Below are 16,522 nucleotides of genomic sequence, written 5' to 3' on the forward strand. Positions count from 1 at the left end.
AAAAAACAGTTATTTATGCTATGCTGATATGAGATATATCATATAGTATATACGATATCTTATATATTATATACTATATGAGATATCTCATGTAAAAATAATAAGATATCTTAATTAAGTATTATGATATTTATTACATACTTACTAATAATTACGTGGTTTTTTTATATGCGATACGACACAATTGCTCTAACCATTATCAGCCCTCGCCGTATCACACCCCAAAACCCACTTTTATTTTTTACACCATCTACCACCAACAACGCCATTCGGAACCCTTGTTTACCAACAGTTCAACAATGGCTGACAAATGGCGACGAATGGGGGAGCGAACACTGGAGTCTGTTGCCAATAGGCTTCTCGAGTTAGAATATCCGATTGAGCAGGAAGCATCGAGAACAAAGCCCTGCAGAGACTTTGGTCGTATGTCTTGCCAGACGTGCAAGCAATAATTGTTTCTGATTTAGTAATTCTACACTTCTAACATGAATCATGACGTAACAATTAATTGATGATGACGTCGCAATGTTACGTAAGGTCATAAATCAACGATTGCTCACTACGTACTGGGTAACCGAAAATATTGACCAACTCCTAACAGGTTTTCTCCAACAAGTCGGGAATGAGGAAACCTATATAAGTTGTGGTAGTCTCCTTCAACCAAACTCTTGTTGTCTGCGCAAGCTACGTTGAATTACAAAGTGGTCAAGCGTCTGGTTGAACGAGACTAGAGTTGTGGGAGTTCATCCAGGCGTCAGATGAGTGATTCTTGACCAGAAAAAGCAGAAATACATAAGTAACCCTTGGAATTTCGAGGATTGTGCTTCCCCGATACTTTATTAAAGTATTAAAACCAACTGAACTTTGAATAAATTCAACACTCAGTCAATTCTATGAAGGTTTTACAGTTTGTTTTCTACCGTAGAGTCCCTTCTTAAATTAATATAGCTTTCACTGGGCTATTTTCCCACCCGATACATATCTATTACAGTGCCCAAATCAATTTATGTTACTGTTGTTTCCAAGAAAACAAACTGACTTAATACTCAAATTGCATTTATCAACAAGAGATCCTAGAAGAATTTTGGCGCACACCATGAAAGGATCTGTATTAGATCTACAAAAGATTATCTTTTACCTTCTTTGCTCTTCAATTTCCTTACATGTGCTATCATCCATTCACTTCATGGAAATCCTAAACGAAGATCTTGTACATTGACTTCACCCTCATAATGTCATGTTCTTTACACTATGGCAAATATTTTTGTATAAGAATTTCATAACTATGCGCAAAATGCTCAAAATTTGCAATTCTTACATTATTAGAGGTGCTGTCAATGAGGGAAAAAAACGCATTAGGACCAGGGGTATTTTGACAAGGTAAATCGTAACATAAAGAATGATCCCTCTGAGTACTCTGAGAAATAGCGATGACGAGTTGTCAAAATCCAAGATGGCCACCTGTCGGCTATTTAGAATTTTAAATCAGTCTCAAAAGTTAACATGTACAACTAAAGATCAACGGGAACTTGTATTAAGTATTGAGAAAGATACCTACATCACTCTCTGAGAAATAGCGATAACCATCCTTCATTTTCAAAATCCAAGTAGGCCGTCGGAGAGTCGGTCGCTCATTTTGTTTTCCGATCATGAGTAAACATGCACACCAAGAGACCAAATGGAACTTACCCATACATAGTTAACCCCTAATTAGATATGATTTTTTTGTCACTGCTGTCGTTTATGAAGCCATATTCAAAAGTGTTTCTGCAAATAATGTTAAAATGATACTTCGATATTAGGGGACCGGTGGGGGTTATATTTTGGTTTTCAAGTATTGATATTTCAAGCAAAATCACTATTCTGTACAATGATCGATCCCTTGTTATTTAAATGTTTTATCTGCCGGCTTAAAGTAGAATTAAGGAAAGCCATCAAATTTTACTTTTACGATGGCTGTGTGATCTCATAAGAGGATCCGGCCATTACGGAGTAAGATCTGGCATAATACGGAGTCTGTTAAAGCCGTTAGTACTCAGGTACGGTCGGTGAGGAGTTTTATGTATTTTATTTTAAAACGGGAAATGAACTTATTGTATTCTTAATATACCACTTCATTGTATATCACTGTTTCAGTATATTTTCTATATCATCTTGTTGGAAAACAAGGGTAACAAGTTATCACGATTTCATGTGTTACTTTAATGTCAATGGAAACTATAGCGCTCATTGCGTACTAAAAACGAAATCCCAAAACAAGGAGGTATGAGGTTAAATATTGATGACCATACGGGACAGCTTTTTTTCTTTCTATTGTTGATAATTATATAAAAAAAAACCACCTAGAAACCATTATCGTGGTCAACACAGCACTTTTGGATATATAAATATTGCTTTACCAAGATCAAAGAATAAGATGTATTATATTGTGTTATATGGAACGCAACATTAACATATATTCAAATAATTGCACCTATCTTCAAATAATTGAAGATAAGTACAATTCAATTGAAGAAAAGTTCGATTAATACAATTGAAGATAGGTACAATTCAATTAAAGATAGGTACAAATATGACGAATTAAACCTTTCTTCAACTGTATTGAACCGATCTTCAAATGAATTGAACCTATCTTCAATTATTTGAATATATGTTAATTTGGCGTTCCATATTTCGACAGATATTCGATATTCATGGTCTTGATCCTAGGTTTTATGGTAGCCATCATGAACTCATTGGGAACAATTCTAATTCCTGTGCAATATTATGGTCAGTGTTTTTAATAAAGGTCATAACAATTCCTTGATGTCTTGTTTTTATTACCCCTGTTGCATCTTCCACTGGTGGTATGACTTGAATTTGTCCAAGACTTACATGGCAGGCGTCGTCGATGAATTAGCAGAACAAACACAATAATGAATTAATAAATATTTTATTTACATGTTTTTTCACTTCCAAATTGCACATTTTTATCTGATAATGGCCTTTTCCTCTTGCATGTCACATGACAATAAAAAAACAACCTGCATCATGTTTGGAGGTGAAATGCTTAAATAATGGTTGATATATTACACAAAAAAATAATGGATGAAGCAAAAGCTTTACTTTCCTGGTGTATATTTGATGGAAAACATTTTATGAAAAACTCTGATAAACATCGGGCTAACCGGGTTTACAGGTTCTTGTCATTTTCCTGTTACATGTAACACAATCCTTAATCACTGCGATTCATTTGTTTAACAGAATGTACACTTTCACAACTCTGATAAATAACATGTAATTGTCCTTTTCAAGGATGACTCCACAGTATCATCAACTTTGAACCAACGTTCAACTTCATTTTTCAGGATTACTGTTTTCAGAGTCGACACTTTCATTATGAAAGGTTCATTTTACACAACCAATAAGATTTTCTATGTGACGTTTTGATGACTAGTACGATATGTACATTGTCACCTTCGTCAGACAAATGACCAGTGAAGTGTATGCACACAAAGGTGTGAAATGTATACGAGTTATTTCGGTATATATAAACAACTATTGTACATACGCTCACAGCGTAGCCGAACGACATCGATTTTGTGAACAACTCGTACACATTTTACACCTTTGAGTGCATACGCTTCACTGGTCATTTCTCTGATGAAGGTGAAAGTGTACATATTGTACAAGTCAACTAAACGTCACATAGCAAATCTTATTGGTTGTGTAAAAAGAACTTCTCATAATACATACTTATCAACCTGAAGAAAATGTTGAGGCTTTTATGTTAATCAATGATGACTAGAGCAGAAACCTGAATGACTGCATTCAAATGTTGGCAACTCAATTGGTGAATGTTTTCATGACCTCTGTCAGATTAATCCTGTTTTGTAGTGGCCGATGTGTGACACATGGCAGCCGACATCTCACGGACGACAGAGGACACTTGGCTGATGACACAAGAATGAGATTAGTCTGAACACACGAGATGGACATTTGTGGGAGCTATTTTGTAGCAAACTGTGAAGTGACCCAGGCCAGACCCCACTTGAGGTTGGTCAGCATGAACTTCAGAGCCTTTGTCCACTGCTCCTCAGAGTTAAACTGGATCCTGTCAACATAAAGTCAAATCAATCATGTCGAATGAACATCCTTCCATTAACCACAAATCAATATGAAATCATCTCTGATCAGGAAAACATTTGTAATATTTTCATTTTTTTTTTCTTCTCCACTTTAGCCTGTGATATTGGTACAAACTTTGAACAATTTACTGACCTGTCTAGTCACCCGAGTGTATGTAAAATTAAGGAAGCTAGGGATGACAGTGTACATTCCTCATTTTCTTTTACCCCTATAGAGACAAAACAGGTCAAAGATACTATTTCACGACTTGACACGAAGAATTACTACAAGCTGTGCCTTCAATTTTGCTATGACATATTCCAGGGGTCAAGGCTCAGCTTGTAGCACCTGGTGAGAGAGACGAGAAGACTTCAATCTATCATATACATGTATGACTGATGACTCCAAACAAAACTATTTGAAGAGAGGTAATCCAATATGGCGACCTGAAACTCGAGAACCCAAGAATGACTTGTTCCTGCGTATAGTGCGCACCTTCTTTTTGACATGACAATATTTACCTAAAAAAGGGCGCACTTTACGCACAAATTTACGGTAGTTTGATCGCTCGATGTACATCACAAGATTTTGCGGTCGTGTAATGGTAAAACTTACTGGCTTTGGAGTTGGGCGTACGTAGCACCGTTGTAATATTCAAAGAACATTTTTTTACCTGACACCAATAAAATAGCTACCAATGTGCCTTCAATTTTGCTATGACATATTCCAGGGGTGCAGAGAGCGATAGTGAGCGTAATCCCTGGATATCGAGGATGCATTGGTTACTCTTTATGACATCACTTCAATAGAAAGTTTTGCCAATGCTTTCTGCCAAATGCAGTTCTTTTCTCTTGACAATTTCCATACTTTTCATCCTGCTTGATGAGAAAAGGGTAATTTCATATCTAATTTAACAACTAATGACTTTAATATCAGTGAATATGTGGTTTTATGAACCTGAAAAGTGACTCGGTTAATATCTCTTTCTCAGGTTCATAAAACCATATATCAACCTCAAGAACAGTCAATACTTGATAAGACATGGTATACTGACTTGATGGAGTAGGATGTTCCTGAGCTGTTATCTTCTATCTTTCCTTTCTCCATTTTGTACGGTAAACAGAAACTGGAGTCTCCCTTCTCCACCTCCTCCTTAAACTGTAACAAACAATGGGATTTAAATCAGCACAGGCAGAGGAATACTTTGTTTGGAAACAGCATTGCTGATGATAATAAGTAAGAAACAAAAATTAGCGACTTTGACCAAATCTTGCATACTGTCACCGTTCACCTTAATACTGTCATCTTCAACCTGAATAATGTCACCTTTGACCTAAATCCTGTCACCTTTGACCAGAATACCGTCGCCTTTGACCAGAATACTGTCGCCTTTGACCTACATAATCTCACCTTTGACCTTCTAACTGTCACCTTTGACCTGAAAACAGTCCCCTTCGACCTTAATACTGTCTGTCACCTTTAACATGAATACTATCAACTTTGATCTAAATATTGTCACATTTGACCTGAATACTGTCACCATTGACCTGAATACTGTCACCTTTGACCTGAAAACTGTCACCATTGACCTGAATACTGTCACCTTTGACCTAAATACTGTCACCTTTGACCTGAATACTGTCACCTTCTAGTTGTAACTTTTAACAAGTCTAAATGTGTTATACGTACATTGATCATGATGCAGATGATAGTGCCAAAAGCAATAAGGCAGCGACAAAAATAGTATGTATACCATACAAAATAATAGGCATCCCCTGGCATCCTAAACTTAGCAGTCCTGCATGTATCATTCAGGCCACTACACTCTCTTATATGTTTTTACCTGTGTGTTTCATTAATCTGCATGTAAATATTATAGCGCCAAAAAAACAATACATGTATGAATGTTTCAGGTACCCCAACAGACCTTATATTTTTACCTCCAACCTTATAAACCTTTTGCACTTGATCTCACTCCATCCAGAGTTGGGATAACTTATCCACTGGATGCAAACAAAGGGTCATGTTCCTTAAAAAGGGTAGAAATGAAAAAATACTACCCTGATGCACGACATCAGGGGGTAATTACCATATCTGTAAATATTCATTGAAATCGGCCCTGTAGTTTAGGAGTCTGACAAAGGTTTTTCAAGAAAAGGCCATATAACGCCTTTTAAAAGGATGAAAAAGTACTACTTGGATGCACAACGTCAGGGGGCAGTTATTATATCTGTAAACTTTCTTTGACCAGTAGATTACATTGTAGGTGAAGTTGTCAGGACATAGATTTTACAACAAATCTTTTTTTTGTCTCCATAAAAAAATAGGGTTGGAAAAATACCTGGATGCACAACATCAGGGAGTAGTTATCATGTCTGAAAACTTCCGTTGAAATTGGTCCCATAGTTTTGGAGCAGTTGTGTGGACATATATTTTGTTAACAAAGGTCCATTACTCTGTAAAAAACGGTCAGATTGAAAAAATAATACATGTACCTGGATGCACATCATCAGGTGGTAGTTATCATATCTGTTATCTTCTATTTAAATTGTCCCAGTAGGTTTTTAGTTTTGGTGGAGTTGTCCGGACAAGTATTTTTAACAAAGGGCCACAACTTTGTAAAATAGGGTAAGAACGAAGAAAGAATACCTGGATGCACAACTTCAGATAGTAGTTATCATATCTGGAATTTTTCGTTAAAATCGATCCATAACTATAGAAGGAGATGTCCGAACAAAAAATTTCAGGATTTGTTCAACAAAGAGCCATAATTTCGTAAAAAAGGGTCAGAATAAAAAAATAAATACCTGGATGCATAACTTCAGGTGGTTAAGTTACAATGTATCACATCTGTAAAGTTACGTTGAAATTAGTCCATTACTTTACTTCGATGCAGGGGGTATTTTGCGGGGGGGTATAACAATAGATTTAATGAAAAGTGACACTGACCTTGACCTTACCACACATAAACACTTTAGTATGGAGTTTTATAAAACAAATATAACTCAATCACACCTAAAATTTTATAATGAACTATTCCAACCTTTGAATTGGTAGAGTTCAAATGTGTCTTCAGGGGTGAATGAGTTAAAAACTGAAGTCATTAGGGTGATGGGACAAATATATATACCTACACTAGCTTTGTATTGACACTATATAACCTTTTGTTTGATTGTTTATGTTTTACATCCTATTAATAGCTATAGTCATTTAAGGACGTGCCAGGTTTTGGTGGTGGAGGAGAAGCTGGAGTTCCCAAAGAAAATTCACCGACCTACGGCCAGTAACTGGTGACTGCCCCACGTAGGTCTCGAACCTGTGACCCAGTGCATGGTGGAGGGCTAGTGGTAGCAGAATGTCAGACGCCTTAACCACTTGGCAACCACAGCACCACTATATAACCTATCAAAGTCATTTGTGATTTATCAGACTGTAACTCTCCAGTGATATAGCTGTGTGGCAAATTTTAATAGTATCACGCCTTCTAGCACATTACTTTTTTTCTTTTACAAATGTGATGTCGGTGCGATCATGTCTGTAGATGAAGAAGTGATAAGTTTTTAACATTTCTGACCCTGGTGACGATGGAAGTAGGTACACTTCATTTATTTTAGGAAACTTTACAGCATTTCCTCCCAGATAAATATAAGAACCCCAGGTCTTGAAGTTATTAAGATGAAGCTCTTGTAAAACAAAGTTACTTGCCTGCTGAAGACAATCTAAAAACGCCACCATTGCTTGGTCAAACCTGAAAACCGAGGGATAAAATGGTATAATAAAGTTTTCATTTTCTTTTCAGGAGAATTTTAAACAGTTTTATCGACATATATTGATTATACCGCTGTGATGTTGTTAGTACAAGTCATGTAGTATGATTATTGGAAAACTTTTTGACGTATTCAAATCAAGTCAATACAATAAGATAGTTCCGCATGAAACATGATTTTTAATATTTTGACATCCAAGATGCTACTTAGAAAATTTCAAATTGAAAGTTTGCAAGTTTACATGAAGTTGATCAGAATGGTTTAAAGAGATACTTAGGGCTTACTTTGTGTCCCAGAAAAAACGAAATCCTCCCGAGCCGTATAAAGGTAATTCTTTAGATTTATCAGTGAGTGACTCCACATATGAGTGATTACCATAGGGAACCAAGCGAAATCTACAAATAGACACATATTAATCTATATACATGTACGATACAGGTATCAGTCATAAGCATAGGAAATACAACAAAATCTACACATTAATTGACATGTCTTACGATTAACAAACAATATAAGAAGTTGTCGTAAGTAAACCAAGTAAAGTTTCCATTTAGACACAAATTACATGACAGACCTATAACATGTACATGTACTTGTATCACAAAACACTCAGATCTCAATCTATTGTAAAGCAATCAATACAAAATCTATGATTACATATATGAATTATAAATCTACCTAGTAGTGTAAATAACAGATTTCGATATTCATCCTTTGTGATACCTCATTTGATCAATGATGTGATTTATAATTAATATAAAAAATTGTATTTGATGCTTTGTAATAATTTATAGTCTCAGGTAGGATACGTGTTTTGTTATTTCATGCTTGATTATAGAACTTTATATCAATAATCAGTAACTGGAATATATAAAGAGTTTTTATTTGTGATACAGTAGATAATAAAATTGCGTAGCTCTATGGACACCTGTAGATTGATACAGTAGATAATAATCTTGTGTAGCTATATGTATGCCTGTGTATTGATACAGTAGATAATAATCTTGTGTAGCCCTATGGATGCCTGTGGATTGAAACAGTAGATAATAATCTTGTGTAGCTCTATGGACACCTGTGGCTTGATACAGTAGATACTAATTTTGTGTAGCTCTATGGACACCTGTGGATTGATACAGTAGATAATAATCTTGTGTAGCTCTATGGACACCTGTGGATTGATACAGTGGATAATATTCTTGTGTAGCTCTATGGACACCTGTGGATTGATACAGTAGATAATAATCTTGTGTAGCTCTATGGACACCTGTGGATTGATACAGTAGATAACTATCTTGTGTAGCTCTATGGACACCTGTAGATTGATACAGTAGATCACAATCTTGTGTAGCTCTATGGACACCTGTGGATTGATACAGTAGATAATAATATTGTGTAGCTCTATGGATGTCTGTGGATTGATACAGTAGATAATAATCTTGTGTAGCTCTATGGACACCTGTGGATTGATACAGTAGATAATAATCTTGTGTAGCTCTATGAACAACTGTGGATTGATACAGTAGATAATAATCTTGTGTAGCTCTATGGACACCTGTGTATTGATACAGTAGATAACTATCTTGTGTAGCTCTATGGACACCTGTGGATTGATACAGTAGATATTAATCTTGTGTAGCTCTATCGACACCTGTGGATTGATACAGTAGATAATAATCTTGTGTAGCTCTATGGACACCTGTGGATTAAAACAGTAGATACTAATCTTGTGTAGCTCTATAGAGGCCTGTGGATTGATACAGTCGATACAAAGCTTGTGTAGCTCTATAGAGGCCTGTGGATTGATACTGTCGATACAAAGCTTGTGTATCTCTATGGACACCTGTGGATTGATACAGTCGATACAAAGCTTGTGTATCTCTATAGCGGCCTGTGGATTGATACAGTCGATACAAAGCTTGTGTATCTCTATAGAGGCCTGTGGATTGATACAGTCGATACAAAGCTTGTGTAGCTCTATAGAGGCCCGTGGATCATTCTGTAGATACTCACCTTTTAAATGTCAGCCCCATTTTGTTGGCCAAAGAATGAAGAAGTAAAACAGTCTGTCCCCAGGCAGCATTTATCTCATTCCAGTCAACCTATAAATAAACCAAAATATCTCAAACTAAACAACGAGTTTTGGTAGGTCAATTATGACGAAGTGTTCAACACCACTGGTCAGCTGTGAACTGTTGAGTTTTCAACACCACTGGTCAGCTGTGAATTGTTCAGTATTCAACACGACTGGTCAGCTGTGATTCATTGAGCATTTGACAGTCCCAGTCAGTTGGTGATGTCTCGCGCATTAACCATCCTCGGTTGACTGTATCAGGTCTAAAGTTACTGACAGCCCCGATTAGCCAGAAATGTCTAATACAAAGTCTAGAATGTTTGACAGACCTGGTCAGTTAGCAATGTCTGGAACATCCTTGGTCGTCTATCAGGTCTAGAATGAACAGTCAGTCCCCTTAAGTCCCATTCTTGGGATATGAGTGGCAGAATAATATAGAGCCAATCAAACATGAAAGTTTTCCTTACTGGGACACTAGGAAGTCCTCTTTGTCTGACAAATCAACATTAGTATACTTACGGTGACACTAGGAAGTCCTCTACATGTGACAAATAAACATTTTTATACTTAACGGGACACTAGGAAGTCCTCTTTGTCTGGCAAATCAACATTTTTATACTGACTGGGACACTAGGAAGTCCTCTTTGTCTGACAAATCCACATTATTATACTTACTGGGACACTAGGAAGTCCTCTTTGTCTGACAAATCCACATTATTATACTTACTGGGACACTAGGAAGTCTACTGGGACACTAGAAAGTCCTCTTTATCTGACAAATCAACATTAGTATACTTACGGTGACACTAGGAAGTCCTCTACATGTGACAAATCAACATTTTTATACTTAACGGGACACTAGGAAGTCCTCTTTGTCTGACAAATCAACATTTTTATACTGACTGGGACACTAGGAAGTCCTCTTTGTCTGACAAATCAACATTTCTATACTGACTTGGACACTAGGAAGTCCTCTTTGTCTGACAAATCAACATTTTTATTCTTCCCGGGACACTAGGAAGTCCTCTTTGTCTGACAAATCAATATTTCTATACTGACTTGGACACTAGGAAGTCCTCTTTGTCTGACAAAGGGACACTAGGAAGTCCTCTTTATCTGACAAATCAACATTAGTATACTTACGGTGACACTAGGAACTCCTCTATAAGTGACAAATCAACATTTTTATACTTACTGGGACACTAGAAAGTCCTCTTTATCTGACAAATCAACATTATTATACTTACTGGGACACTAGGAAGTCCTCTTTATCTGACAAATCAACATTAGTATACTTACGGTGACACTAGGAAGTCCTCTATAAGTGACAAATCAACATTTTTATACTTACTGGGACACTAGAAAGTCCTCTTTATCTGACAAATCAACATTATTATACTTACTGGGACACTAGGAAGTCCTCTTTGTCTGACAAATCAACATTTCTATACTGACTTGTACACTAGGAAGTCCTCTTTGTCTGACAAATCAACATTATTATAATTACTGGGACACTAGGAAGTCCTCTTTATCTGACAAATCAACATTATTATACTTACTGGGACACTAGGAAGTCCTCTTTATCTGACAAATCAACATCATTATACTTATTGGGACACTAGGAAGTCCTCTTTATCTGACAAATCAACATTTTTATACTTCCTGGGACACTAGGAAGTCGTCTTTATCTGACAAATCAACAACATTATACTTATTGGGACACTAGGAAGGCCTCTTTATCTGACAAATTAACATTATTATACTTACCGGGACACTAGGAAGTTCTCTTTATCTGACAAATTAACATTATTATACTTACTGTGACACTAGGAAGTCCTATTTATCTGACAAATCAACTTCATTATACTTATTGGGACACTAGAAAGTCCTCTTTATCTGACAAAACAACATTATTATACTTTCTGGGACACTAGGAAGTTCTCTTTATCTGACAAATCAACATTATTATACTTACTAGGACACTAGGAAATCCTCTTTATCTGACAAATCAACATTATTATACTTACTGGGACACTAGGAAGTCCTCTTTGTCTGACAAATCGACATTATTATACTTACTAGGACACTAGGAAATCCTCTTTATCTGACAAATCAACATTATTATACTTACTGGGACACTAGAAAGTCCTCTTTATCTGACAAATCAACATTAGTATACTTACAGTGACACTAGGAAGTCCTCTATATGTGACAAATCAACATTTTTATACTTACTGGGACACTAGGAAGTCGTCCTAATCTAAAGTTGTTTATTGTCCCAAAGTGACCACTGTGCCTGTAAAACAGAACTTCTCATATATCAACATTGATTTAATGAGGACATCAGACTGAAATATCACATGTCAACATTGATTTAACCAGGACATCAGGTGAAATCTCACATTTCAACATTGATTTAACTAGGACATCAGACTGACATCTCACATTTCATTATTGATTTAACCAGGACATCAGGCTGACATCTCACTTGTCATCATTGATTTAACCAGGACATCAGGCTGACATATGACATGTCATTATTGATTTAACCAGGAAATCAGGCTGAAATCTCACATGTCAACATTGATTTAACCAGGACATCAGGCTGACATATGACATGTCATTATTGATTTAACCAGGAAATCAGGCTGAAATCTCACATGTCAACATTGATTTAACCAGGACATCAGGCTGACATCTCACTTGTCATCATTGATTTAACCAGGACATCAGGCTGACATATGACATGTCAACATTGATTTAACAAGGACATCAGACTGACATCTCACTTGTCATCATTGATCTTACCAGGACATCGAACTGACATCTCACATGTCAACATTGATTTTACCAGGACATCAGGCTGACATCTCACATGTCAACATTTATTTAACCAGGACATCAGGCTGACATCTCACATGTCAACATTGATTTAACGGACTACATGTTAATTACACACTGACATACAATGTACAATGTATATATATACTGACTTCACACTGACTAAACAATGTCAGGCAATAGTTATACACAGACTAGATAATGACTATAAAACACTTCAACACTGACTACACACTGACTAAACAATGTCAGGCAATAGTTATACACAGACTAGATAATGACTATAAAACACTTCAACACTGACTACACACTGACTAAACAATGCCAGGCAATAGTTATACACAGACTAGATAATGACTATAAAATACTTCAACACTGACTACACACTGACTAAACAATGCCAGGCAATAGTTATACACAGACTAGATAATGACTATAAAATACTTCAACACTGACTACACACTGACTAAACAATGCCAGGCAATAGTTATACACAGACTAGATAATGACTATAAAATACTTCAACACTGACTACACACTGACTAAACAATGCCAGGCAATAGTTATACACAGACTAGATAATGACTATAAAATACTTCAACACTGACTACACACTGACTAAACAATGCCAGGCAATAGTTATACACAGACTAGATAATGACTATAAAATACTTCAACACTGACTACACACTGACTAAACAATGCCAGGCAATAGTTATACACAGACTAGATAATGACTATAAAATACTTCAACACTGACTACACACTGACTAAACAATGCCAGGCAATAGTTATACACAGACTAGATAATGACTATAAAATACTTCAACACTGACTACACACTGACTAAACAATGCCAGGCAATAGTTATACACAGACTAGATAATGACTATAAAATACTTCAACACTGACTACACACTGACTAAACAATGCCAGGCAATAGTTATACACAGACTAGATAATGACTATAAAATACTTCAACACTGACTACACACTGACTAAACAATGCCAGGCAATAGTTATACACAGACTAGATAATGACTATAAAATACTTCAACACTGACTACACACTGACTAAACAATGCCAGGCAATAGTTATACACAGACTAGATAATGACTATAAAATACTTCAACACTGACTACACACTGACTAAACAATGCCAGGCAATAGTTATACACAGACTAGATAATGACTATAAAATACTTCAACACTGACTACACACTGACTAAACAATGCCAGGCAATAGTTATACACAGACTAGATAATGACTATAAAATACTTCAACACTGACTACACACTGACTAAACAATGCCAGGCAATAGTTATACACAGACTAGATAATGACTATAAAATACTTCAACACTGACTACACACTGACTAAACAATGCCAGGCAATAGTTATACACAGACTAGATAATGACTATAAAATACTTCAACACTGACTACACACTGACTAAACAATGCCAGGCAATAGTTATACACAGACTAGATAATGACTATAAAATACTTCAACACTGACTACACACTGACTAAACAATGCCAGGCAATAGTTATACACAGACTAGATAATGACTATAAAATACTTCAACACTGACTACACACTGACTAAACAATGCCAGGCAATAGTTATACACAGACTAGATAATGACTATAAAATACTTCAACACTGACTACACACTGACTAAACAATGCCAGGCAATAGTTATACACAGACTAGATAATGACTATAAAATACTTCAACACTGACTACACACTGACTAAACAATGCCAGGCAATAGTTATACACAGACTAGATAATGACTATAAAATACTTCAACACTGACTACACACTGACTAAACAATGCCAGGCAATAGTTATACACAGACTAGATAATGACTATAAAATACTTCAACACTGACTACACACTGACTAAACAATGCCAGGCAATAGTTATACACAGACTAGATAATGACTATAAAATACTTCAACACTGACTACACACTGACTAAACAATGCCAGGCAATAGTTATACACAGACTAGATAATGACTATAAAATACTTCAACACTGACTACACACTGACTAAACAATGCCAGGCAATAGTTATACACAGACTAGATAATGACTATAAAATACTTCAACACTGACTACACACTGACTAAACAATGCCAGGCAATAGTTATACACAGACTAGATAATGACTATAAAATACTTCAACACTGACTACACACTGACTAAACAATGTCAGGCAATAGTTATACACAGACTAGATAATGACTATAAAACACTTCAACACTGACTACACACTGACTAAACAATGTCAGGCAATAGTAATACACAGACTAGATAATGACTATAAAATACTTCAACACTGACTACATGTACACTAACTAGACACTGACTACACACTGACTAAACAATGTCAGGCAATAGTTATACACAGACTAGATAATGACTATAAAATACTTCAACACTGACTACACACTGACTAAACAATGCCAGGCAATAGTTATACACAGACTAGATAATATGACTATAAATGATTCAACACACTGAATACACGCTAATACTGATGTTATAGCATGTTTACATCCAATGAATAAATACTTAAAATAGCCATGGCTTATTTATGTTATAAATCTTGGAGATTAATTATATTTTATATAAAATATAAATATTACCAAATATGGAATGTTGTATTAAAAACGTTGGTTTTCTTGAGCCGATCCAATTGTGTTTGAGCATATTTCAGCTGGTTGTCAACACTGAAACAACAGTAAATAACACAAATGTTAAGTTAGCCAAAGATTAAATACTAATATGATGGATGACGTTTACACTGAAACAAAAGTAAAGTTGTTTACAATGAATCAATAGGCCCAAAGCCTTTATCATTCACCTGGTTTTTTAAGTAATCATATGACAAAATATTCTTATTCAAAAGAAATAGTGAAAATATGTTTCCTGGGGCGAGACCAGACCCTTGAGTCAATCATGGTGACAACACTAAAACAAAAATAAATAAGTACAAAGGTCAATCTATATAATTATATCTCACAAATCTTATTCAAACTTATACATGTATTTAACAGATTTCCACTGAATTCATCCTACAAAACTTATACTTGTCTACATTTTTATCATCCAGTTTTACCTTCGTTGCTCGTCTTCTAAACTTTGTACTTGGCGCTTGAATTCATTGTATTCTTTCCAGTACCTGTAACAAACACCACTCTGATACAAATGTTAGTTTTTGTATAACAAACATCTTTGTGACACAGATGTTAGTTTTTGTATAACAAACATCTTTGTGACACAGATGTTAATCTAAAACAAACATCACTACCATGAAGATGTTAGTGTATCTGACATACATCGATGATACAGTTGTTATTCTTGATCCCTATTAAAAACACCATTGTTTGGTTATATATAATAACACACCATTCTGACCTTGTTTAGTCATGAGCTCGAGAACATGAACACATGCATGAAAGCTGACATATAACAATGCAAACTTTAGCGAGCAATACAACCCCTCCCCCACCCCCAAAAAACAACTTTTAGTTTATGCAAAGAACTAGTATTATAACTCAGTAGCAGGGTACAACACTCTTTTTTGATAATAAACATAATTTGCCATTCTGTAGATGTAGATGAATGAGATAGGTTCCGACAATGTACTAATACAGGCCCCGACGATGTACATTAGAAGAGGACATGACATACTTGACAACCCTCCCTATTTAGCGGGGG

General features: G+C 35.7%; 1 protein-coding gene across 1 annotated transcript in view; it reads right to left on the reverse strand.

Annotated features, from left to right (window-relative positions):
* Positions 1-2,919: 2,919 nt before the first annotated feature.
* LOC110458887 (beclin-1-like) overlaps positions 2,920-16,522 on the reverse strand; it is a 29,043-nt gene continuing 15,440 nt past the window's right edge. The window contains exons 9-16 of the mRNA XM_021510847.1: positions 15,921-15,983; positions 15,448-15,531; positions 12,181-12,241; positions 9,885-9,973; positions 8,159-8,269; positions 7,813-7,855; positions 5,162-5,265; positions 2,920-4,093 (exon numbers count right to left, since the gene is read on the reverse strand). Of these exons, the coding sequence (XP_021366522.1) occupies positions 3,988-4,093; positions 5,162-5,265; positions 7,813-7,855; positions 8,159-8,269; positions 9,885-9,973; positions 12,181-12,241; positions 15,448-15,531; positions 15,921-15,983 (661 nt within the window). The 3' untranslated portion in view covers positions 2,920-3,987. The remainder of the gene's footprint in view (positions 4,094-5,161; positions 5,266-7,812; positions 7,856-8,158; positions 8,270-9,884; positions 9,974-12,180; positions 12,242-15,447; positions 15,532-15,920; positions 15,984-16,522) is intronic.

This window comes from Mizuhopecten yessoensis, unplaced genomic scaffold, assembly GCF_002113885.1.
Source record: "Mizuhopecten yessoensis strain PY_sf001 unplaced genomic scaffold, ASM211388v2 scaffold9847, whole genome shotgun sequence".
In the NCBI taxonomy this organism is placed as follows: domain Eukaryota; kingdom Metazoa; phylum Mollusca; class Bivalvia; order Pectinida; family Pectinidae; genus Mizuhopecten; species Mizuhopecten yessoensis.